Source organism: Phocoena phocoena, chromosome 6 (assembly GCF_963924675.1).
Source record: "Phocoena phocoena chromosome 6, mPhoPho1.1, whole genome shotgun sequence".
Classification (NCBI taxonomy): domain Eukaryota; kingdom Metazoa; phylum Chordata; class Mammalia; order Artiodactyla; family Phocoenidae; genus Phocoena; species Phocoena phocoena.
The window spans coordinates 49,278,378-49,303,706 of NC_089224.1; the positions used below are offsets into that span (position 1 = coordinate 49,278,378).

A 25,329-nucleotide genomic window follows, 5' to 3' on the forward strand; every position below is an offset into this window, starting at 1 on the left:
TATGTTATGTGTTTTTTACCACAATAAACAAGGAAGGAAATTTTGACATATGAAAGAACATGGATGGACCTTGAGATAATTATGGAAAGCCAAATAAGCCACTTACAAAAAATAATGTATGACTCCACTTATATGAAGAATCTCATAGAGACACAAAGCAGACTAGTGGATGCCTGGAGCTGGGGGGAGGAGAAATGGGAAGTTGTTTTTGAATATAGTTTCACTTTTGAAGGATGAAATGTTTCTGCAACTTGGTTGCATACCAATGTGTATATACTTAACACTGCTGAACTGTATACTTAAAATGATAAAAGATTCTAAATTTTATGTTATATTACTTAAACACAATTTTTAAAAAACCCTATGGAGAGGCCAAGATTTAATTAGATTAGACTGTGGAGCAATTTGTGTCCCAGGATATTGACAAAAACAACAGAAGAATCTAATCAGTCATCAGTTTTTGGAGGACAACAGCTGGGTGTGATACCAACAGACATTAACAAACAAGCATATTAACAGACAAATCAAGAGACAGACACATGAACAGACAAATCAAGAGAAGAGACAGTGAAGGAGAGCCCTGCTAAAATCACAGGGTGAATGTGCACATGTCCAGGTCTGTGCTTTATGAAAAGCAACCATGAGAGACTGTTAACAGCATGGGAAACAGATTTCCTAAAATGGCCCAATGAAAACATTAAAAAAACAATGAGCAAACGTCAACAAGCCCTGATGTTATGGCAGTGAGGAGCCAGTATCCAAAACTGCTGCAGTGGGAATTCCCTGGCAGTCCAGTGGTTAGGACACCACACTTTCACTGCTGAGGGTGCGAGTTCAATCCCTGGTCGGGGAACTAAGATCCCACAACCCATGCAGAGCAGCCAAAAACAAACACAAACAAACAGACAAAACAAAAAACAAAACCCCAAACTGCTACAGTATATAATTTTATTTTATTAACATTTTTTGCTTTGAAAAAGTTATTTTTCTTTTTACTTTATTTTAGATTTATTTTTATTAAGATAACATTGGTTTATAATATTATATGTTTCATGTGTACAACATTATATTTCTACTTCTGTATACCCTACAGCATGCTCACCACCAAAAATTTAGTTTCCATCCATCACCATACAGTTAACCCCTTTTATCCATTTCACCCCCCACCACCACAACTTCCCCTGGTAATCACTACTGTGCTCTCTGTATCTATGTGTTTGTCTCTCTTTAGTTTATTTTGGTTTTTGTCTGTTTCCTTTTTGTATTGCACATATTAGTGAAATCACACAGTTCTCCATCTGACTCTTTTACTTAGTATAATACCCTCAAGGTCCATACATATTGTCACAAATGGCAAGATTCCATCTTTTTGATGGCTGAGTAGTATTCTACTCTGTGCATATGTGTGTGTACGTGCGTGTGTGTGTGTGTATACCATATCTTCTTTATCCATTTAGTGGTTGATGGGGACTCAGGTTGTTTCTATATCTTAGCTATTGTAAATAATATCACAATGAACATAATGGTGCATATATCTTTTTGAATTAGTGTTTTCATATTCTTTGAATAAATACCCAGACATGGGGTAGCTGAATCATATGGTAGCTCTATTCTTAATTTTTTGGACTCTTCATACAGTTTTCCACAGTGGCTGCACCAATTTACATTCCCATCAAGACTATCTAAGGCTCCCCTTTTCTCGACATCCTCAACAGCACCTGTTATTTCTTGTCTTTTTGATAATAGCCATTCTAACAGGAGTGAGCTGATATCTCATTGTGGTTTTGATTTACATTTCCCTAATAATTAGTGATGTTGAACATCTTTTCATGTGCCTGTTGGCCATCTGTATGTCTTCTTTGGGAAAATGTCTAATCAGGTCCTCTGCCTACTTATTAATTGGATTGTTTATTTCTTGAGTTGTATGAGTTCTTTATATATTTTGGATTTTACCTTTTATCAGATATATCATTTGCAAATGTCTTTTCCATTCAGTAGATTGCCTTTTCATTTTGTACATGGTATTCTTCGCTGTGCAGAAGCTTTTTAGGATGATGTAGTCCCATTTGTTTATTTTTGCTTTTGTTTCCCTTGCCTGAAAAGACGTACCCAGAAAGACACTGTTAAGACCAGTGTCAAAGCACATAAAGCCTATGTTATCCTCAGAGTTTTATTGTTTCATGACTTACATTTAAGTCTTTAATCCATTTTGAGTTGATTTTTGTGTATGATGTGGGACAGTGGTCTAGTTTCATTTTTTTGCATGTGGCTGTCCAGTTTTCCCAACACCATTTATTGAAAAGGCTATAATGTCTTTATATATATATGTTTCTTTGTTGTATATTAATTACCCATATATGTGTTGGTTTATTTCTGGGTGCTCAATTCTATTCCATTGATCTATGTATCTGTTTTTCTGAAAATATGCTGTTTTGATTAATATGGCTTTGTAGTCTAGCTGGAAATCATGGACTGTGATACCTCCAGCTTTGTTCTTTTTTCTCAGGATTGCTTTGGCTATTCAGGGTCTTTTGTGGTTCCATTATAAATTTTAGAAACTTTTGTTCCATTTCAGTGAACAATGTCCTTGTGACTTGGAAACAGACTGAACTGAAGCTATATATTGTTTTAGGTAGTATGGGTATTTTAACAATGCTAATTCTTCCAACTCATAAGCATAAAATATTTTTCAATTTATGTGTCTTCTCCAATTTCCAGCAACAAGGTCTGACAGTTCTTAGTGTTCAGGTCTTTCACCTCCTTGGTTAAATTTATTCCGATGTATTTCATTCTTTTTGTTGTGATTATAAATATGACTTTTCTTAATTTCTCTTTCTGCTAGATCATTGTTAGCATATACAAACGTAACAGAGTTTTGTATGTTGATTTTATACCCTGCAACTCTGCTGTATTTATTTTTTCTAATAGCCTTTTTTGTGGAGTTTTTATGGTTTTCTCTATATAAAATCATGTCATGCACAAACAGTGACAGTTTTACTCCTTTCTTTCCAATTTGGATTCCTTTTATTTCTTTTTCTTGCCTAATTGCTCTGGCTAGGACTTCCAATACTAGGACTTCCAATACTATGTTAAATAAGAGTGGCAAAAGTGGCCTCTTTGTCTTGTTGTCTTGTTTCTGATATTAGAGAGACAGCTTTTAGTTTTTCACCACTTAGTATGCTGTTAGATATGGGCTTGTCATTTACAGCTCTCATTATGATGAGGTATGTTACTATTATAAACATTTAGTTGAGAATTTTTATCAAAAGCCGGTGTTGAATCTTGTCAAATGCCTTTTCTGCATCTATTGAGGTCATCATATGGTCTTCATCCTTTTGTAGATGTGATGTATCACGTTGATTGATTTATAGATGTTGAAACCTCCTTCTATCCCTGGGATAAATCCCACTTGATCATGGTGATGATTCTTTTTTTTTATTGCGGTACGTGGGCCTCTCACTGTTGTGGCCTCTCGTGTTGTGGAGCACAGGCTCCAGACGCGCAGGCTCAGAGGCCATGGCTCACGGGCCTAGCCGCTCTGCAGCATGTGGGATCCTCCCGAACCGGGGCACGAACCCGTGTATCCCTGCATCGGCAGGCGGACTCTCAACCACTGCGCCACCAGGGAAGCCCAGTGATGATTCTTTTAATGTATTGTTTTACTTGGCTTGCTAATATTCTGTTCAGAATTTTTGCATCTATGTTCATCAAAGATATTGGCCTGTAATTTTCTTTTTTCTGTGTGTTGTCTTTGTCTGGTTTTGCTATGAGAGTGATGTTGACCTAATAAACTGAGTTAGGAATCATTGACTCCTCTTCAGTTTTTTGGAAGAGTTTGAGAAGAATAGGTATTAAATCTTCTTTGAATGTTTGGTAGAATTCACTTGTGAAGTTGTCTAGGCCTGGGGAGCTTTTTGATTACTGTTTCAATTTCTATATTAGTTACATGGTCTATTCAAATTTTCTATTTCTTCATGATTCAGTCTTGGAAGCTGTATGATTCTAAAAATTTGTCTATTTTTTCTAGGTTGCTTCACTTGTTGGCATATAGCTGTTCATAATATGCTCTTATAATCCTTTGTATTTTTGTGGTATCCACTGTTATTCCTCCTCTTTCATTTCCAAATTTATTTACCAGAGCCTTGTCTTTTTTCCCTAATGAGTCTAGCTAAAGGTTTGTTGATTTTATCTTTTCAAAGAACCAGCTCTTAATTTCATTGATTTTTTTATTGTCTTTTTAGTCTCCATTTAATTTATTTCCACTATGATCTTTATTATTTCTTTCCTTCTACTGACTTTTGGCTTCATTTGTTATTCTTTTTCCAGTTCCTTTAGACATAAGGTTAGATTGTTCAACTGAGATTTTTCTTGTTTCTTAAAGTAGGCCTGAATGTCTATAAACTTCTCCCTTAGTACTCTTTTTGCTGCCTCCAGCAGATTTTGGTTTGTCCTATTTTCCTTTCCATTCATCATCAAATAAATTTTGATTTCTCCTTTGATTTTTTGTTGACCCAATAGTTGCTTAGTAGCATGTTGTTCATTCTCCACATATTTGTGATTTTTCCAGCTTTCTTCTTGTAGTTGATTTCTAGTTTCATACCACTGAAAAGATGCTTGATATGATTTCAACCTTCTTACATTTCTTGAGACTTGTTTTTTGTCCCAATATATGGTCTAACTTCGAGAAAGTTCCATGTACACTTGAGAAGAATATGCATTCTGCTGCATTTGGACTGAATACCCTGTACAAATCTATCAAATCCATTTGGTCTAATGTATCATTTAAGATCACTGTTTCCTTATTGACTTTTGGCCTGGATGAACTATCCACTGATGCAAGTGGGGTGTTAAACTCCCCTACTATTACTGTGTTACTATCAATTGCTCGTGTTAAAGTCCCCTACTATTACTGTGTTACTGTCAATTGCTCCCTTTAGATTTACTAATAACTGTTTTATATATTTCGGTGCTTCTATGTTAGATGCATATATAAATATTGTATCTTCTTGATGAATTGTCCCTTTTATCATTATATACTGTTCAATTTTGTCTCTTGTTACCTTTTTTGGCTTGAAGTCTATTTTGTCTGACATGAGTATGGCTACATCCACTTATTTTGGTTGTCATTTGCTTGGAGTATCATATTCAGTCCCTTCACATTTACCTTACATTTGTCTTTAGAGCTGAGATGAGTCTCCTGGAAACAACGTATACTTGAGTCTTGTTTTATAATGCATCCAGTCACTCTGTGTCTTTTGATTAGTGAATTCAATCAATTACATTAAGAGTTATAATTGATAGATGATAACTAGTCACTGCCATTTTACCTTTTGTTTTCTGGTTGCTCTATATCTCCATCATTTCTTTTTCTTTGTGTTTATGTCTGCCATTTTGGTTTTCTATGATTTTTTTCTCAGTTTTCTCCTTGTTTATTTTTCATGTCTCTGCTCTAGATTTATGCTTTGTGATTGCTGTGAGTTTTCTCTAAAACGTCTCATGGATAAAGTACTCTTTTTTCTGTTGATAGCATCTTATCTTCATTTACATATATAGATTACATCCTTTTCCGCTTCCCTTTTTGTTTTTGTTGTCTTGAATTATCCCTTTATACGTTGAGAGTTTGTTAGCAAATTGAAGTAGATAGTTATTTTTTCTACTTTTCCCCCTTTAACTTTTATGCTATAATAAAGCATTTAAAAGCCAATTCTAATAATTACAGCTTTCTGATTCTATTTATCACCTTGCTCAAACTTTTGTGTACTTTTGCCTTTTTGTTTCTGGTAGAAGAGTACTGTTCAACATTTCTTGTAAGGCAGGTCTAGTTTTAATGAACTCTGAGCTTTTATTTATCTGGGAAAATCTTCCTTTCTCCTTCATATCTGAATGGTAACTTTGCTGGACAGAGTATTCTTGGGTGATAGTTTTTAATCTTTCAGTATTTTGAGCTTGTCATTCCACTCCCTCCAGGCCTATAGGGTTTCAGAAATCTGCTGATAGAGTAATGGGGGTTCCTTTGTAGGTTACCATCTTTTTTCCCCTGGCTGAATTTCAAAATCTTCCTTTGTCATTGACTTTTGACAACTTTAATATAATGTGTCTTGGACAAGGTTTTTGCATTGAGGCAGTTTGGGTGTTCTCTTAGCCTCATGGGCTTGTATCTAGTTCCTTCCCCACGTTTGGGAAGTTCTCAGCTATTATAAATAAATTCTCTGCTCCCTTCTCCTCTCTTCTCCCTCTGGAGTACCCATTACCCTATTGCTGCCCTTCCTAAAAGAGCTGAATAACTATTGTAGAATTTCCTCATTTTTTTATATCTCAATCCTCTTTCTTCTTCTACTGTATCATTCCAAGATTTTTATCTTTGAGCTCACTAATTCTCTTTTTTTTTTTAATTTATTTATATTTTATTTATTTATTTTTGGCTGCGTGGGGTCTTCGTTGCTGCATGCATGCTTTCTCTAGTTGCTGCGAGTGGGGGCTACTCTTCATTGCAGTGCCCAGGCTTCTCGTTGCAGTGGCTTCTCTTGTTGAAGAGCAGAGGCTCTAGGCTTGCCACCTTCAGTAGTTGCAGCATGCAGGCTCAGTAGTTGTGGCTCATGGGCTCTAGAGCACAGGCTCAGTAGTTGTGGTGCACGGGCTTAGCTGCTCCAAGGCATGTGGGATCTTTCCAGACCAGGGCTCAAACCTGCATTACCTGCATTGGCAGGCAGATTCTTAACCACTGTGCCACCAGGGAAGTCCATCACTAATTCTCTCTTCCCTATGGTCTGCTCTATATCCAATGCTTTCTAATGCATTCTTCATCTCATTTATTGAATTCTTAAGCTCCAGAATTGTGGTTTGGTTCTTTTCTTTTCTTTTTATTTTTTTATTTTTTTTTTGCAGTATGCGGGCCCCTCACTGTTGTGGCCTCTCCCGTTGCAGAGCACAGGCTCCGGATGCGCAGGCTCAGTGGCCATGGCTCATGGGCCCAGCCGCTCCGCGGCATGTGGGATCCTCCCAGACCGGAGTATGAACCCACATCCCCTGCATTGGCAGGTGGACTCTCAACCACTGCGCCACCAGGGAAGCCCCTTGGTTCTTTTCTTTTAGTTTCAACCTCTTTGGTAAATTATTCCTTCTGTTCATTAATTTTATTCCTGAGCTCAATGAACACCCTTTCTGAGTTTTCTTGTAGCTAGTTGAGTTTCTTCATGACAACTCTCTTGAATTCTCTAACAATCAGATTGCAATGTTCCATGACTTTAAGTTTAATTTATGTGGAATTGTCACTTTCTTTTTGTGGTACAATGTTACTGTGGTTGTTCATGGTGCTTGATAAATTGTTCCTCTGCTGGTGCACGTGAAGTAAGGAACACCTTTCTGCTTGATACTAGCAATTCAACAGGTTAGAAATTAGAGGTCTTTCTTTCGATTTCCAGTAGGTAGTGATATAGCACAAGTTTTGGGTTTCTCTTACCTGAGTTGCCTCTGATTCTATTTGAGAGTCTGCACTTTCCATGTTCCATCGCCTCTGTCAGAGGTGTGGCCCTGTGCATTCATTATTGTTTCTTTTGTCTCTGGGGTCATTGGTACCTTGCTTCTGCCAGTGTCACAGCTGCTGCTGCCTGGGGCCCTTGGATGGTGGGCTCTTCCCTCATCTGGGATCCACAGTTGAAGGTTCCACTATCATGGGGGAAAGGGAAGGGGGAGCCAGGGTCCTGCGGGTACTCTATGGTGTCCAGTGTTGTAAGTTTCCTGCAAGTGCCTCTGTGGTGTCCAGTGTTAAAAGCTCCACAGCTGTAGATGTGCATGTGAGAGGCTGGAGTAATGGGTGCCTTAGCAGCTGGAGGAATGGGGTACCAGGCCCCACTACCACTGCTGCCCGGTTACTTGTGGCTGTAGTAACCATGTGGCTGGGAGGCTTGAGTCATGTGCACCACATCCCCTGCCACTGCCACGTTCTCTAGGGTTGTGGGCTCAGCTGCCATGGCTGATGGACCAGGACTTCAAGCATGCCTCTGCTGTTCCCTTGGTTCGGCCTCCTCCATGTGTTCCAGTCCACCCACCTTTAGATGCACAGATGTGTGGAATTCTCCAGCAACCTGATATATTGGACAGAGGCTTTGTTGTTGTGTTTTGGATGTTTTACTAGTTGTAGATTGAAGGGGAAAGACAAAGCTAGCTTTTTATTCTGCCACGGTGCTGAATTGACTCCTCCTAGCATATAACTTGAAATGTACATTTTTCAACAAAAAAAATTACAACATGCAAAGAAAAGGTGTCATTCATGCAAAGCAAAGAAAGCAAGCAATAGCAACTGCCCATGAGAGGATCCAGATACCAGCCTTCCCAAAGACTTCAAAAGAGGCATTATAAGTATATTTAAAAAGTAAAAGAAAACCATGTTTTATAAAGTATCATATCGTTTTTAAAAAGTTAAAATGACAATATCTCATCTGATGGAAAATACCAATAAAGTAATATAAATTGTTTTGAAACATCCAAATGGAAATTCTGGTGCTAAAAAGCACAGTGACTAAAATGAAAACAAACAAAAAAACCTCACTAGAAGAGCTCAACATTTAATATGAACTGACAGGAATAAGAACAAAAAACTTAAAGCTATATCAAGAAAAAAGAATAATACAAATTAACAGCCCCAGAGGAATAACGGACACCACTAAATGCACCAATATAAGCATAAAGGGACTACCAGAACGAGAGGCAATAGAATAAGGACAGAAAAAAATACTCAAAGAAATAATGGTCAAAAACTACCAAATGGGCTTCCCTGGTGGCGCAGTGGTTGAGAGTCTGCCTGCCAATGCAGGGGACATGGGTTTGTGCCCCGGTCCAGGAGGGTCCCACATGCCGTGGAGCGGCTGGGCCCGTGAGCCATGGCTGCTGAGCCTACGCATCCGGAGCCTGTGCTCCGCAACGGAAGAGGCCACAACAGTGAGAGGCCCGCATACCGAAAAAAAAAAAAAGCTACCAAACAATAATGAAAAACATTAATCTACAAATCCAAGAAGCTCAACAAACTCCAAGTACTATTTATAAACACAGAGATCCACGAAAAGACACATCATGGTAAAAATGCTGAAAGCCAAAGACACAGAGAAATTCTTAGAAAACAAAAGAGAAAACGACTCATCATTTCCAACAGACTTCAAAAAGATTAGCAACTGACTTTTCTTCAGAAATAATGGAGGATAGAGACAATGAGATAACATATTCAAAATGCTCAAAGTAAAACCTTGCCAAAACAGAATACTATATCCAGGAAAGCTAGCATTTATAAATGAATGCAATGAGTGACACCAGCAAAATGGAGAGTATGCAGCTCCAAGCACTCTTGCAGAAACATGGAGGAAAAATAGCAGAAACTGTTAGAACCAATGTTGCAAAAACTCTAGAGAGCACTCAAAATTTTACAGTAACAAAGAAAATGCTGAACCAAGAAAAAAGCAACTTAAAAACTGGATAACAGATTTGTGAAGTTTTTATTTGCCCTTCCCCACCTTATTCTCAGCACACTAGCCATCTTAAAGCCAGGAATCTTAAAACAGTATAATTCATGTAGTGGCAGTAGCCAATGTTCCCAGTAAGGAATCCTTCCTGGTTTGAGAGAGAGCAGAACAAACTTTCCTAGCAAATTACTGTATGTGTCTGTTCTAATTTGTCTAGGGGTGACCTGAAGAAATAATGCAAAGTGATTATCTCAGACCTGACTGGGAACACAGACTGGAGAAGTGGAGAATATGGTTCAAAAATGCCATAAACTAATAAACCACAGATTCCTAGGGCAAAAGATGACTGGTTGAGATATTCAATACAATGCCTAAGTCATGGGACTAAACTCTGCGGGAAATTCTTTGGGAAAATAAGACGTTCAAAAATACTGATACATATGGGAATGTTCTGAAATCCAAACATATGCTCATAGAAAGATGCATATTCACAAAACTCCAGAGCTACCCTATGCTTTCACTTTGGGATTACCCCTGAGCTTAGTGTAAGTCTGGAAAAGTATTAAAGGAATGTCCCATTGGAGAGCCAATCTACAAAGACTGGGGGAGAGATGTGTTCTGTATCTCTGTGTGTGTGTTTTTTCTTTTTTTTGTTTTGTTTTATTTTTGTTTGTTTGTTTGTTTTAGCTCCTGTCAGCCAAGGAAAACTTCTGTCACAACAGGAAGAGACAAAAGCAAAAGAACAGAGACATCAATGACTCAATAGAACAAGGACTAGAGACTGTGCAAAAGTAAATTGGAAGATAAAAAGACTATCATACCCTTCAGAAATTGAAGAAGCAGCAAAGTCTTGGGAAGGGCTAGAATCTGATTTCCAGAGTTATAACATTATAAATTTGCTATCACAAATACCCAATTTTCAACAACAACAAAAAATCACAAGGCATACAAAGAAACAGGAAAGTATGGCCTATTCAAAGGAACACAAAAATTAACAGAAACTATCCCTGAGAAACCTCAGATTTACAAGGCAAAACTGAGCTGAAGAAAAATATGTAAAAAGCACTAAAGTAAATCATAAAAACAATGTATAAACCAAAAGGATATCAATAAAGAGCTTGAGATTATAAAAATGAATCAAATTCTGGAGGTAAGAAGTATAATAACAAAAATGAATAATTCACCAGAGGGTTCAACAACAGATGTTAGCAGGCAAAAGAAAGAATCAGCAAACTAGTGAACTTATTGAATCTGAGCAGCAGAAAAAAAAGAATGAAGAAAAGTGAATAGAGCCTATGAGAACAGTGGGACACCATTAAGCAGACCAATATATACATGAAGGGGGTTCCAGAAAGAGAAGAGACAGAAGAAGGGGCAGAAAAAACACTGAAGAAATAAGAGCCAAAAAAGTCCCAATTTTGATGAAAGATATGTATCTATAAAGCGAAAGACCATAACAAACTCCAAGTAGATTAAGAGAAAGAGACATACATTAAGATACGCTAAAATCAAACTTATGAAATTCATCCAAAAACAGAGAATCTTGAAAGTAACAAAAGAGGGTGACTTGTCACATACAAGGGATTGTTAATGAGATTAACAGCTGATTTCTCATCAGAAATCATGCAAGCCAGAAGACAATGGGATGATATATATAAAGTGTTGAAAGAAAAAAAAGTCAACATTGAATTCTATACCCAGCAAAAGTGTCCTTCAAAAATTTTACATTCACATATAAAAGCTGAGGGAGTTCATTATTAAATCTAATGTACAAGAAATGGTAATGGAATTCCTTCAGATAGAATGTAAGAATATATAATGATAACTCAAAGCCATATGAAGAAATAAAGGCTCCAGTAAAGGTAAATACATGGTCAAATATAAAATCTAATACTGTTTTATATTTGGTTTTAACCCTACTTCTTTGGGAAGAAGTAAATCATACATAATTTCAGAGACATAAAAAATTATAAATCTATATTATAGGGCACACATTTTATAAAGATGTCACTTGTGACAACAATAATTTGAAATGGAAGGAAAAAGCAATATAGGAGAACAGTTTTGTATGCTACTGAAGATAAGATGGCATCAACTGAAATTATATTGTTATAAGTTTACGATGTTAAATGTAATCTTCAAGGTAACAACAAGGAAGTTATCAATAGAATATACACCCCAAAATGAGAAGGGAATCAAAGTGTGCCATTACAAATAATCAACTTAACACAAAAGAAGGCGGTTATAGAGGAAATGAGGGACAAAATAATCTATAAGACATACAGCACATAAGAAATAAATTGGTAGAAGTTAGCCTTTACTCACTAGTAAGAACTTTAAATGTACATGGATTAAACTCTCCAATCAAAAGGCAGACACAGAATGGATTAAGAAAACATTATACAACTATGTTTTTAAAAGAGACTATCATATCCAAAGACACAAAAAGACTGAAAATCAAAGGATGAGAAAAGATATTCCATGAAAATAATAAACAAAAGAGAGTTAGGATGGACATAAGAATATTGGACAAAATAAACTAAGTCAAAAACTGTTAAAAGAGACAAAAGAGGACATAATATATTGATCAATGAGTCAATTCATCAAGGTATACTTACTATAAGTCTACAATAATCAATGTAGTGTGGCATATGCATGAGGATAAATGTATACATCAAAGGAACAGAATTGAGGTCCAGAAATAAACCCTTATATTTACAGTCAACTGATTTTCAATAAACATGGCACAATAAATTCAGTGGGGGAAGAACAGTCTTTTTTTAACAAACGGAGCTGGGACAACTGAATACACGTGCAAAAGAATGAAGCTGGATTCCTATCAAACATCATATTCAAAAATTAACTCAAAATGGATCAAGACCTAAAGGTAAGAAATAAAACTCTTAGAAGAAAACATAAGTGTCCAACTTCATGATCTTTGATTAGGCAGTGGTTTATCAAGATGCATATCTGAGATGCATCTGAGAATGCACAAAAGCATGGGCAACAAAAGAAAAAGGAGATAAATTAATTATCAAAATTTTAAACTTTTGTGTTCAAATACTACCATTAAGGATGTAAAAAACAACTCAGAAAACTGAAGAAAATAGTTTCAAATTATATCAATAAAAAGAGGCTTGTATCCAGAATATATGCAAAAGAAATGATTTCACATTTCTTCAAAGACATGCAAATGGCCAATAACATATAAAAAGATGACCAGAATTATTAGCTATCAGGGAAAAGCAAATCAAAACCACAATGAGATGCCATTCACATCCACAAAGATGGCTCCAATCAAAAAGATAGACAATAACAAGTGCTGACGAGGACAAAGAGAAATCAGAACCCTCAGTAACTCCTGTTTGGAATGTAAAATAGTACAGCTGCTTTTGAAAACAGTCTGACAGTTCCTCAGAAGCTTAAAAACAGAATTATCACATGACCTAGTAATCTCTCTTTGGTATGTACCTATGAGAAATAAAAATGTGTGATGTATACACAAAATATTGTACACAGATATTTGTAGCAGTATTATTCATAACACAAATGTCCTTCTACTTGAGATAAATGAATAAAATGTAGAATATTTATATAATAGAATATTATTAAACTATAAAAAGAATGAAGTACTGATACATGTTACAACATGGATAAACCCTGAAAACATTATTCTAAGTGGAAGAAGTCAGTCACAAAAGATCATATACTATAATTTCATTAATGTGAAATGTTTAGAGCAGATAAATCTATATATAGAGAAAGGCCATAAGTGGTTATCTCGGGCTGCAGAGCTAAGGATAAATGAGGAGTGATTGTTAAAGGTTACAGGGCTTCTTTTGGGGATGATGAAAATGTTCTAAAAGTAATTTTGATAATAGTTGCACAACTCTGCATAAACTAAAAACTATTGGCCTGTACACTTTAAATGGATTAAACGTATGGTATGTGAATTATACACCAAAAGGAAAGAAAGAGATAGTTTTCTTACTGACAATGTAATTATATAACTTAGAAAAATCTAGAAAATGTACACATTTTTTGAACTAAGACATTTGGGGAAAATTGTTGAAAAGAAGCTCAAGATAATTCAGTAATATTGCTGTCTTCTAGAAATAATTAATTAAAAATATAATTTAAAATATTATTCAGCAAAAAAAAATATTTAGCATAAAACAATATTTTAATATTAATAGCTAGGAATAAATCTAATAAAAATGAAAGTACCGTTTTAAGAAACTTACAAAACCACATGCCACATTCTTAAATAGCAGGATTATAATTCTTCCAAAATTAATTCATAAATTAGATGATGCTCCAACCTGCTTTCTAACAGAATTTTTCAGTAAAACTAATAAAATGATCCTTAAATATTATTAGTGAAGAGGCACACATAGGGCTCATGACTTACAAAAAGAAGAATAAAGAAGTAGGTCACCCTACAAAATAATGAGTAAAATTCTAAAACTACAATACCTAAAACCATGAAAATAACAGGAAGTCCAGAAACAAACCCAAACATACCCATGGAAACTTAGAGATGTGAGAGAGACTGAATCAGAAATCAATAAACTACTGAATAAATGGTGTGGAAGACCACACCCAAAAATGAATTCTAAATAGATTAAAAATGTTAGGGTAGGGAATACTTAAGAATATAAGACTTCTAAAACAAAAACATTAGAGAAGGAAATAATAAAAATGACTCTATAAAAATCCACAAATTTTTGAATGTTTAATTCACCTTATTCAAGACTCACTGAACAGAAGGTATGTGTGGTATATATATATATTTTAAAATATTGCTATCTAGAATAAAGAATGCTTACAAATTAATAAGAAAAGATAAGCACTCTAATAGAAAAAAAAGTCAGAACTGAAAATCACAGTAAATCATAGAATGGACTATTTGAATGGCAAATAAGGAAATGAAATCATCATCAAAAAATCATGCAGCTATGATTGACACAAGGAAGTACAACTTACCCTTATGACACTACCAAACTGCTTAAAGGCGGTAGGGAAGCAGAAACTGATATAAAAATAAGAAAACAAATGTGCCAGAATTCACTTCTCTCAATGGCTCAGTCATTCCCTGATTGTGCACTAACAGAATTACTGTATGTATTTCCTTAAATATCTGCAATGAATAGATTCACACACTCAGAAAGACAAATCCTTAAATAATCAGGCACACATGCATACACTCACACACACGTATAGACACACATATCCATTCTTACTATATTTTAATAGCTATATATATATATATATGTGTGTATACTTATGTTATATATTCTTCTTAAGCATGTATACATAGAGGAACTATCATATTTACTAGCACTAAAATTTGTCTGAGGCGTTTTCAACAAAATCTATGTTAAAAGAGAAACCTGAAATTCGGTGGGAAAAAATGAACAAAAACATTCTCAAGACCAAGAGAAAGCTACAAGAAAAGATTATTTTGAAAAAAAACTGATCAAAAAGGATATAAGAATATTATAAAGATTGATTTTATCTTCTATAAAAATAAAATTTTACGATGAATAAGGCTCTCTCAAGCCAAAGAAACACATATAAAACACATGTGAGTATTTTTAACTGTTTTGTGCTTTTTTTTACATAGTTTTTAAAGGGCCTGGAAAATACAGTATTAAAACTATATTGCAGTGAATCCTAGCTATATTTATAAATTTAATCCCTAACTGCAAAAAGCCAAAATTCATCATTCTAAATATCTTTTTTCAAAACATGTTTTATTTCAAAATGCAACAGGCTTTATTTTTTAATGATTACATTTTAGATAAGTATTTGAAGTCAGTTTCCTGCTTTGCAACATCAATTTTTAAAAAGCTGTGGGTCTTAACTGAAGGAATATAAATTAATGCTAGTCCCCACTGGTGGATATGAATATATAACTTGTTATTTAAAGAAAATAACATGTAATAAACTTCCTATAAGAAGTCAGATCCAAAATAACAGCACAGATTCCATTCTCATTGCATACCTTTATTTTTGCATCAATGCTATACTTTTCTTTTCTCCAATGTGCTTCCTGCTTCCTCAGTTTCTCCAGGTCATTTAGCAGGTCAGCGCAGTAGGTACTTAATTTCTCATTTTCCTCCTTCAGATTTTTTATAACCAGTCTGTTTTGCTCTTCCTTATTCTGTACACACTCCTTAGTGTCCTGTAGAACAGTACCACAGGGGCCGATAAACAAAACAGAATGAAACAAACCAAAAAACAGGTGAGAACTAATCAGCAAATATAAACTGTACAATTTTACCCCCACAGCAGCTTCTATATCTGATGGCCAAGGTCACCTGTATACTTTTATTGGCCTCTTTTCATGCAGGTGGATGGGTCATATTTTTTCACTGGATGACAGCTTTGATGAGTACACATTTGCAAAGAGCCCATTAATTGATCAAGCTGCCTTTGATGCTGTCCCCAGCTATTTTTGAGACCCACACAGACATATCCTCCCAGACCAGGGTTTTATCAATTAATAATGCCAGTCCCATCAGAATCTAATTACAAGAAGCCACATATTCACACTCCTACTTTCTTAGCTCCATTTCCATCATTAACTATTTATCTTAAAGTTATAAAGCTTAGAGTCTTAGCTTTAAAGCATCTTTCTCAGAGTTTCTGCATGTGAGAAAACTGTATGGTACAGCAGGGCCTAAGGCAATTTTTCCTCCAAGCTTGTCACTTTCTGTGCCACAAAGGCTGACAAAGCTTTAAGTAGGACTTCAAAGAAAGTACTATAAAACTATGTACAAGTCAACACACCTTAACTTCTTGACTTTTATCTTTAAATTTCTTCTGCAAGTCACTGAATTCTTTCCTTAAGAAAGCATTTTCTTCATCTACTGCAACCTTCCGTTTTACAAGGTCATTTATTTCCTGTTTTAGTCCTGATTCTCTCTATGGAAAAAAGCAAAATTACTGATGAGCTGGTATTTCTAAGAAAAAATAATTTTATGTAAAAAGTTTTAGATTTTGACTGATAATATTAGAATTAACTACTTTTCATAATAACATCCATTATCATAATACTCATTTCCTATGACATGCCCAGAGATTTTCAAGTAAAATGTGCAAATCTGGTACTGACTTACTAGTTTTAAGATGAAGAACCCGTTAAAAACTGGATACCAAATATTAAGCCACATACAGAAAGCAAACTTTTTGGATTTCTGTGTGTAATAGGAAAAAAAACGAAATTTTACAAAACATTCTAATTAAAGAAAATGCTTATGTAGCTAAAATAAGAATTATCCTCTATTTTACTATCATTCGGAAGAAAATATTTTTTAGAGAAACGAATACAGTTTTGTGAAAGCATAAGCAATTTTAAAGAATGAAAAACGGAAAGTCTGCCTTGATACAAAAAGTATCTTGCTCTGTAGAAAGAATATTCAGAATATTAAAATTGCCATAATTTTTAACTGAATATTCTTCTCACCTACCAGAGTAAATGATATCTAATTGGAGGATGTATCCATGACTCAATTCTTAGTTTCCCTCTTTTCAAATCTTTACAGCTTTTCCCTCAGAAAATTTACCCACTCTCTTGGCTTCTGATCTCATCTCTGTCTGAAAGACTACCCAATCCATAAACCAGCCCTGACTCTTTCCCAATCACCAATCCCACATTTCCAGTTTTCTCTAAAATACCTCCATCTGAATTATCTGCTGCCATCTCAAACCAACATGCTAAAACAGACATCCATGTCCTGATATTAACTCTTTACTAAACTTACTCAACTTTTGTCAACCCACTCATTTTTTCAACCAATATTTGAAACTAGTAGCTCTTAAATTTTTTTGCAGTGTTTAATTTAGAATTTCTATTTTATTTAAACATTATTAAATTCATACTTGATATATGCTTTGTTATATTTTACCTTTATTATATATAGTAAAACTACATTATTTTTTAAATTTTTATTGGAGTATAGTTGATTTATAATGTTGTGTAAGTTTCTGCTGCACAGTACAGTGAATCAGTTATACACATACATATATCCACTCTTTTTTGTACTCCTTCTCCATAGATGCCATTATAGAGTATTAAGTACAGCTCCCTGTGCTATACAGTAGATCCTTATCAGTTATCTATTTTATATATAGTAGTGTATGTATGAAACTTTTATTTCATCTCTGTGTATACTGGGTCATGAAGTAAAATGTATTTTTTTCAGTGTGGGGATCACAGTAATAAAACATTGCTTTTGATTATTTATATTAAGAGGTGGCATTACTAGTTCATAGGCTATATGCACTTCAAGAGTTCTCATAGCTCCACATGTGCACCAACATGACGCTCAAGCTTGGTAAGTTTTTACAAATGAGATATAAATGGTACCTCATATTAGTTTTAATTTTTATTTCCTATTTTAATTATTAAGGCATATCAAAATGTGTTTGACATCAAACAGCATAAAAACAGATGCATAAACATGGCCCATCCACAATTCACAGCCTATTTTTCCTTTCTCATCTAAGTCTCAGCCTCCTTCAATATTCAATTTCTACCTCCTCAATGAAGCTTTCCCCAGCTATCACAGTAATTTCTGCTATTTCTAAATTTCTGTATTGCCTACATTATTCATTTGACACATAACAAATTACCTAGTCTTACTGATTATCTATGTACACATACTATCTCTCAAACTAGATTATAGTAAATGTTTATGAATGAGACTGACACTGAATGATAAATTCAATCATATGAACACTAAGACTGAAATACCTACAGGCCTATCCTTTCAAAGGGGAACTGACAAAAATTGAGCATCCTCACCTGTTCTGGAGACTATCAGGAAGGTGCGACACTAGATCAAATGATTTAAGGTTCAGAAGGGTTTGCCCAATAATGTGAACTAAACTTAACTTGACAATATAAATGACACCAATAGCAAGCCCTTTCATGAAAATTATTTAATATGTTAAAATGTTGGCATTTGAGTGAATTTAGTAATCCACAGGACAAATATAGACTTAATTTCTAAATAAAAACACAAAATACAGTGGGAACTTAGTTAACCAAAACTATCAAATTTTGATAATTAGTTTAATAATTGGTATTATATATTATAATCATTAAAGTAATAAGTTATACAAAGATGTACTCCCAATGGAAGAGGACTGATAAACTCTCAAAGATCTGTTAAATTTTGTATAACTCCAAACATTTTCCTGATAAAATATACTCTCAATGATCTAGTTTCTATAATGAAAGCACAGGTATATATAGTTACAATTCATTTATTTTGTTTTCTTTTTTACTGAGGTATAGTTGATTTATAATATATTATATAAGTTTCAGGTGTATAACATGATTCACAATTTTTAGAAGTTATATTCCATTTATAGTTATTATTCAAAATGGCTATATTCCCTGTGCTGTACAATATATCCTTTTAGCTTATTTACATTATACATAGTAGTTTGTACCTCTTAATCCCCTACACCTATCTTGTCCCTTCCCCTTTTCCTCTCCCCACTGGTAACCACTAGTTTGTTCTATGTGAGTCTGTCTCTTTTTTGTTATATTCACTAGTTTGTTTTATTGTTCAGATTCCACATATAAGTGATATCATATATTATTTGTCTTTCTCTGACTTACTTCACTAAACATAATACCCTCTAAGTCCTAAATTTAGCTTCATGAAACCTTTTCAAACAAACTTTTCTGGATACAGCAGAGTACATTCTTAATGGTCTGCCTTGAGTTAATATTAAAATAGCAAATAGAACTCAGAGGAACCATAAAGCATAAAGAGTGACAAGAGGAAGTATGTCTGAAACAAATAATTTATTATGGATAAGCCATGAAATGAATAATTCAAAAGAAGTCTACAGAGTAAGAAGAAAATGATCGTGAATATGAAGCATTTTCGAAAAAAAGTGGGGTGTGGCAGCAGTGGCACAGAAGACCTAAAACTGTAGGAGGCAATACTTGAGCATAGTTAATATATTATTTATATAACCTACTTTCAAATGCACATAAAAATTTTAATAAAAAAAACAGAAAAGTAATGAAACCACAACAACTAAAACAATGGTAAATGGAGAAAGGGGAAGGGGTGAGAAATTAAATGTAAATGAGAACCAAAACTTATCTATGAGCTTCCTAGAAGGTAAGGAAAAAGAGAAATATAATGTTTAAAAAAATCATCTAATTGAATACAATACACTCACTCGGTTATTAGCAGAGTCATGTTATCTAATATAATACTTAAAGGAGAAATTTATTACAAGATTTACTTTATAACTAACAGCAACAAAGGTAAAGCATAGTCTTACCAAAAGAAGATATATGGCAATTTTTACACTATTATCAATAAAATATGTTATATTATTAGATTGTTCTATGAAAGGTTTCCTGCAACTAGTTTAAAAAAAATTTGTGTGTGACTTTCTAGTAGTTTGACTAGAAACATAGTTAAGGTTTAAATAAACTAAAGGAATCATCATTCTTAACTGTTACTCTATTCCACAGACTACAAGTTTAGAAAAGTAATGGCTATTGAACATTACTCAGTGGAAAAACAAAAACATAATGGAGGGACTTCTGGCTTCCAATCCAGGATGTAGGAACTTGGAAGTTGTCTCTCCTTTTCACACAACATGAAAAAAGCTGAGCAAACTGAAAATCAACACCTCTTCCTAGAGTCATCAGAGAACTGAGGTCACAGGGCAAATTGCTGTTCCCAAAACTAGAGAGACAGGCAGATACAGAGAATGACAATTTAGCAGAGCAAAAACCCAGAAGAAAGGAAACTCCATGGAAACCAGTAACAGGGTAGGAAAATCAAATTTGCAATTAACAAATTACTGGAGGATCAGTGTGGACATATTTGAGAGTTTAAATGTCTGGGAGGGCCCAGTCTAGAGGAGTTCCCATAATTTCGTGAATTCTACACACAGGAGAACGATCGGATTGTCACTGTGAAGATCAGAGAAAAGTCCCTTCCTGCCTTCTGTGGGAGGAGAGGGAACACAGACATTTAAAAATATGCCCTAGCAGGGAGGAGTCAAGATGGCAGAATAGGAGGACGTAGAATTCGTTGCTCCTCGCAAGTACATCAAGAATACATCTACAAATAGAACAATTCTCATAGAGCGCCTGCTGAACATTAGCAGAAGACTTTGGAACCTAAAAGGACAAGAAAAATCCCCTCACAACTGGGTGAGATTAAAGAAAGAAAAAAAAAGAAAAGAGGAATCAAAAATGGGACTAGCACCCCTGGCGGGAAGCTGAAGGTGAGGAGAGGTCCCTGCAACTCAGAAATTCTAACTCCCTCACGGTGGGGAAATCAGCTGGGAAAGAAAAGGACCTTTGGGGGAATCAAAGGAGAATGCAGCCATTGGTCAGTGGAAGGCAGGACAAAGTAAGAACTGCACACATGGTCTACACCACAGCTCTGTGCATTCCAGCCTGAGTCATGAGTCACCTATTGCAAACAAGGTCTGGGTGCTGGAAAATGGGGTTTGGAGTGAGGACCCAGGGAGGGGACAGCTGTTGGCTACAAAAAGACAGCCTGAAGGGACAGGAGTAAGGAGCTCTACAACCAGGAGAGTTTGTGGGAAAAGTTCCAGACACCATAGAAGCAAGGCGTCACTCTTGAGTGGTGTGCAAAGGGTGGGGCCACCATTACAACACCTTTGCAGCCGGCTTCTGCCTCCCCGGGCACAGCAGAGGGGACAGGAATGAGGGAAGCACAGCCAGGAATGCCCCTAGAGGAAGCGTGGTCTGCCTGGAAGGTGAAGTGCCACTGCTGAGTGGTGCATGGGGGCAGGGCAAGGCAGCCACCACCCTCACACGCCAGCTCCTGCATCCACGGGTACTGGGAGGGGGACTCCCACCAGAGCCAGCGCGCCACAGTCTGCTGCAACCGCCTGCTGGTCCCGGCTGCCGCAGGTAACTCACACACACCCCAATTGTGGCCACCCCCCCAACTGTAGCCGCCGTACCCCTCCCTGGCCTGAATAAGTGTGACCCAATCAGCTGCTGCTTCCACTCCCTCTTGCCTGGGCAAGGAAGGAAGGTGGCGCACATGCAGAGAAGGGATCAAAACCGAAGCTGAGCCCCAGGGACAGTGCAACTAAGGAAGAGGAACGGAAATCTTTCCATGCAGTTGCAGAAGCTGCAGATTAAATCCCCAAGATCGGGTTGGTAAATCTTGCATCTGTGAGATACCTGAATAGATGAGTGTTCCAACAATTGAGTTCAGTATAGCCTTCACAGCAGTGGACTTTGAGGGCAAGTACACCTGAGAGTCAGGCCAGATCAGACTCTGAGCTGACCCCACAGTGCCCACAGCAGGTGTAGAGACCTATGCAGAGGTATTGGAAGGCCTCCCTGGGAGGCGGGGATTGGCTATGGCTCACTGTGGGAGCAAGGACACTGAGAGAGGATGCCCCAAGAAAATATATTTATTACTGTTATGCTTTTATTGTTTGTTTCATTCTGTTCAGTTGTTGATATTGTTGCTTTAATTATTTTTTATCTTTTATTCTTACTTTTTTAATATATATATTTTTAATTTTTCTATTTTTATTTTACTTTTTGGTTGTTTGGGGGTTTTCCTCTGGTTTTGGTTCTTTGATTTTTGTTTTACTTTATTTTTAATGCTTTCATGTATATATTTTATGTTTTCTTCACTTTTTTGTTTGCTTCCTTTCTGTTTTATTTTTCATATTTTGTTATTACTTTAGTCCATATTGATTTCTCTCATTTTTGAATTCTTTTGTTTGTTTGTTCTCTTATTTTTTTTCTGTGTGTGTGCTGTGTTGTTGTTGTTGCTGTTCGTTTGCTTTTGTTTTTGCTATTTGTCTTAGGCTTTATTCCTCTGTTAGTTTTCTTTACTTTTCGGGTTTTTTCTTTCCTTTTTTTTCTTATTTCTCTGGTCACACTGTGCAGCTTCCAAGGTCTTGGTTCCCTGGCCAGGGGTCAGGCCTGGGCCTCCATGGTGTGAGCACAGAGTCCAGCATGCTGGACCACCAGAGAATTCCCAGGACCAGAGAATACTAATTGGAGTGCGCTTTGCTGGAGGTATCCATATCAACACCAAGACCTGGCTCCACCCAACTGCCTGCAGGCTCCAGTGCTGGACACCTCACACCAAACAACCAGCAAGACATGAACACAGCCCCACCCGTCCACAGACAGGTTGCTTAAAGTCATACTAAGCTCACAGACTCCCCAAAACACATGACCTGATACAGGTCTGCCATTAGAGGCAAAACACTCAGATCCACCCACCAGAGCATAAGCACCAGTCCCTCCCACCAGGACACCTACACAAGCCCCTGGACCAACATCACTCACCACAGGGCAGACCACAGAAGCAAGAGGAACCACAACCCTGCAGCCCACAGAAAGGAGACCATAAACAAAGCAGGTTAGACAAAATGAGATGACAGAGAAATATGCTGCAGATGAAGGAGCAAGGTAAAATCCCACAAGACCAAACAGATGAAGAGGAAATAGGTAATCTACCCGAGAAATAATTCAGAGTAATGATAGTAAAGATGATCCAAGATCTCGGAAACACAATGGAGGCATGGATCAAGAAGATAAAAGAAATATTTAACAAGGACCTAGAAGAACCAAAGAACAAACAATCAGTAATGAATAGCACAATAACTGAAATGAAAAATACCCTAGAAGGAATCAATAGCAGAAAAACTGAGGCAGAAGAACAGATAAGTGACCTGTAAGACAGAATGGTAGAAATAACTGATGCAGAGCAGAATAAAGAAAAAAGAATGAAAAGAAATGAGGACAGTCTCAGAGACCTCTGGGACATGAAATGCACCAATATTCGAATTATAGGCATCCCAGAAGAAGAAGAAGAGAAAGGGAAAGGGCCTAAGAAAATATCTTAACAGATTATACTCAAGAACTTCCCTAACATGGGAAAGGAAATAGCCACCCAAGTCCAGGAAGCACAGAGAGTCCCATACAGGATAAATCCAAGGAAAAACATGCCAAGACACATGTTATCAAGCTAAAAAAATTAAATAGGAAGAAAAAATATTAAAAGCGGCAAAGGAAAAGCAACAAATAAACTACAAGGGAATCCCCATAAGGTTATCAGCTCATTTTTCAGCAGAAACACTGCAGTCAAAAAGGAGTGGCAGGACATATTTAAAGTGATGAAAGGGAAAAACCTACAACCAAGACTACTACTCTACCCAGCATGGATCTGATCCAGATTCAATGGAGAAATCAAAAGCTTTACAGACAAGCAAAAGCTAAGAGAATTCAGCACCACCAAACCAGCTCTACAACAAATGCTAAAGGAACTCTCTAGGCAGGAAACACAAGAGAAGAAAAAGACCTACAAAAACAAAACAATTAAGAAAATGGTAATAGGAACATACATATCGATGTACATCGAACATACATATCGATGTACATCGAACAATACATCGAACATGTATTGAATGTACATACATATTGATAATTACCTTGAATGTAAATGGATTAAATGCTCCAACCAAAAGACAAAGACTGGCTGAATGGACACAATAACAAGACCCGTGTATATGCTGTCTACAAGAGACCCACTTCAGACCTAGGGACACATACAGGCTGAAAGTAAGGGGATGGAAAAAGATATCCATGCAACTGGGAATCAAAAGAAAGCTGGAGTAGCAATACTCATACCACACAAGATAGACTTTATTATTATTATTATTTTTTTTTTTTTTTTTGGCTGTGCCGGGTATTACTTGCAGCAGGCAAGATCTTCGTTGCAGCATGCAGTATATTTAGTTGCAGTACACGCGCTCTTCATTGCAGCATGCAGGCTTCTTTCTAGTTGTGGCACGCAGACTTCTCTCTAGCTGTGGTACATGGGCTCCAGGGCACGTGGGCTCTGTACTTGTGGCACACAGGCTCTGCAGTTGAGGCGTCCAAGCTCAATAGTTAAAGCACGCAGGCTTAGTTACCCCACAGCATGCGGGATCCTAGTTCCCCAACCAGGGATTAAACCTGCATCCCCTGCATTGGAAGGTGGATTCTCTACCACTGGACCACCAGGGAAGCCCGAAGAGAGACTTTAAAATAAAGACTATTACAAGAGAAAAGGAAGGACACTACATAGTGATCAAGGGATCAATCCAAGAAGAAGATATAAGAATTGTAAATATTTATGCACCCAACTTAGGAGTACCTCGATACATAAGGTAAATGCTAACAGCCATAAAAGAGGAATTTGACAGTAACACAATAATAGTGGGGGACGTTAACACTTCACTTACACCAATGGATAGATCAGCGAGACAGAAAATTAATAAAGAAACACAAGACTTAAATGACACATTAGACCAGATAGACTTAACTGACATTTATAGTACATCCCATCCGAAAGCAGCAGAATACACTTTCTTCTTAAGTGCACACAAAACATTCTCCAGGAGAGATCACATCTTGGGTCATAAATCAAGTCTCAGTAAATTTAAGAAAACTGAAATCGTATCAAGCATCTTTTCCAACCATAACACTATGAGATCAGAAATCAATTACAGGGGAAAAAATGTAAAAACCATAAACACATGGAGCCTAAACAATATGCAACTAAATAACCAAGAGATCACTGAATAAATTAAAGAGAAAATCAGAAAATAACAAGAAACAAATGACAACAAAAACATGACAACCCAAGACTTATGGGATGGAGCAAAAGCAGTTCTAGGATGGAAGTTTATAGCAATACAATCTTACCTCAAGAAACAAGAAAAATCTCAAATAAACAAGCTAACCTTACATCTAGAGCAACTAGAGAAAGAAGAACAAACAAAACCCAAAGTTAGTAGGATGAAAGAAATCATAAATACCATAGCAGAAAAAAAT

At 36.2% G+C, this 25,329-nt stretch overlaps 1 protein-coding gene across 1 annotated transcript in view; it reads right to left on the minus strand.

Moving 5' to 3' along the window:
• CNTLN (centlein) overlaps positions 1 to 25,329 on the minus strand; it is a 336,707-nt gene that overhangs the window by 215,427 nt on the left and 95,951 nt on the right. Inside the window, exons 4-5 of the mRNA XM_065879183.1 lie at positions 16,248 to 16,382; positions 15,460 to 15,639 (exon numbers count right to left, since the gene is read on the minus strand). Coding sequence (XP_065735255.1) covers positions 15,460 to 15,639; positions 16,248 to 16,382 — 315 coding nt within the window. The remainder of the gene's footprint in view (positions 1 to 15,459; positions 15,640 to 16,247; positions 16,383 to 25,329) is intronic.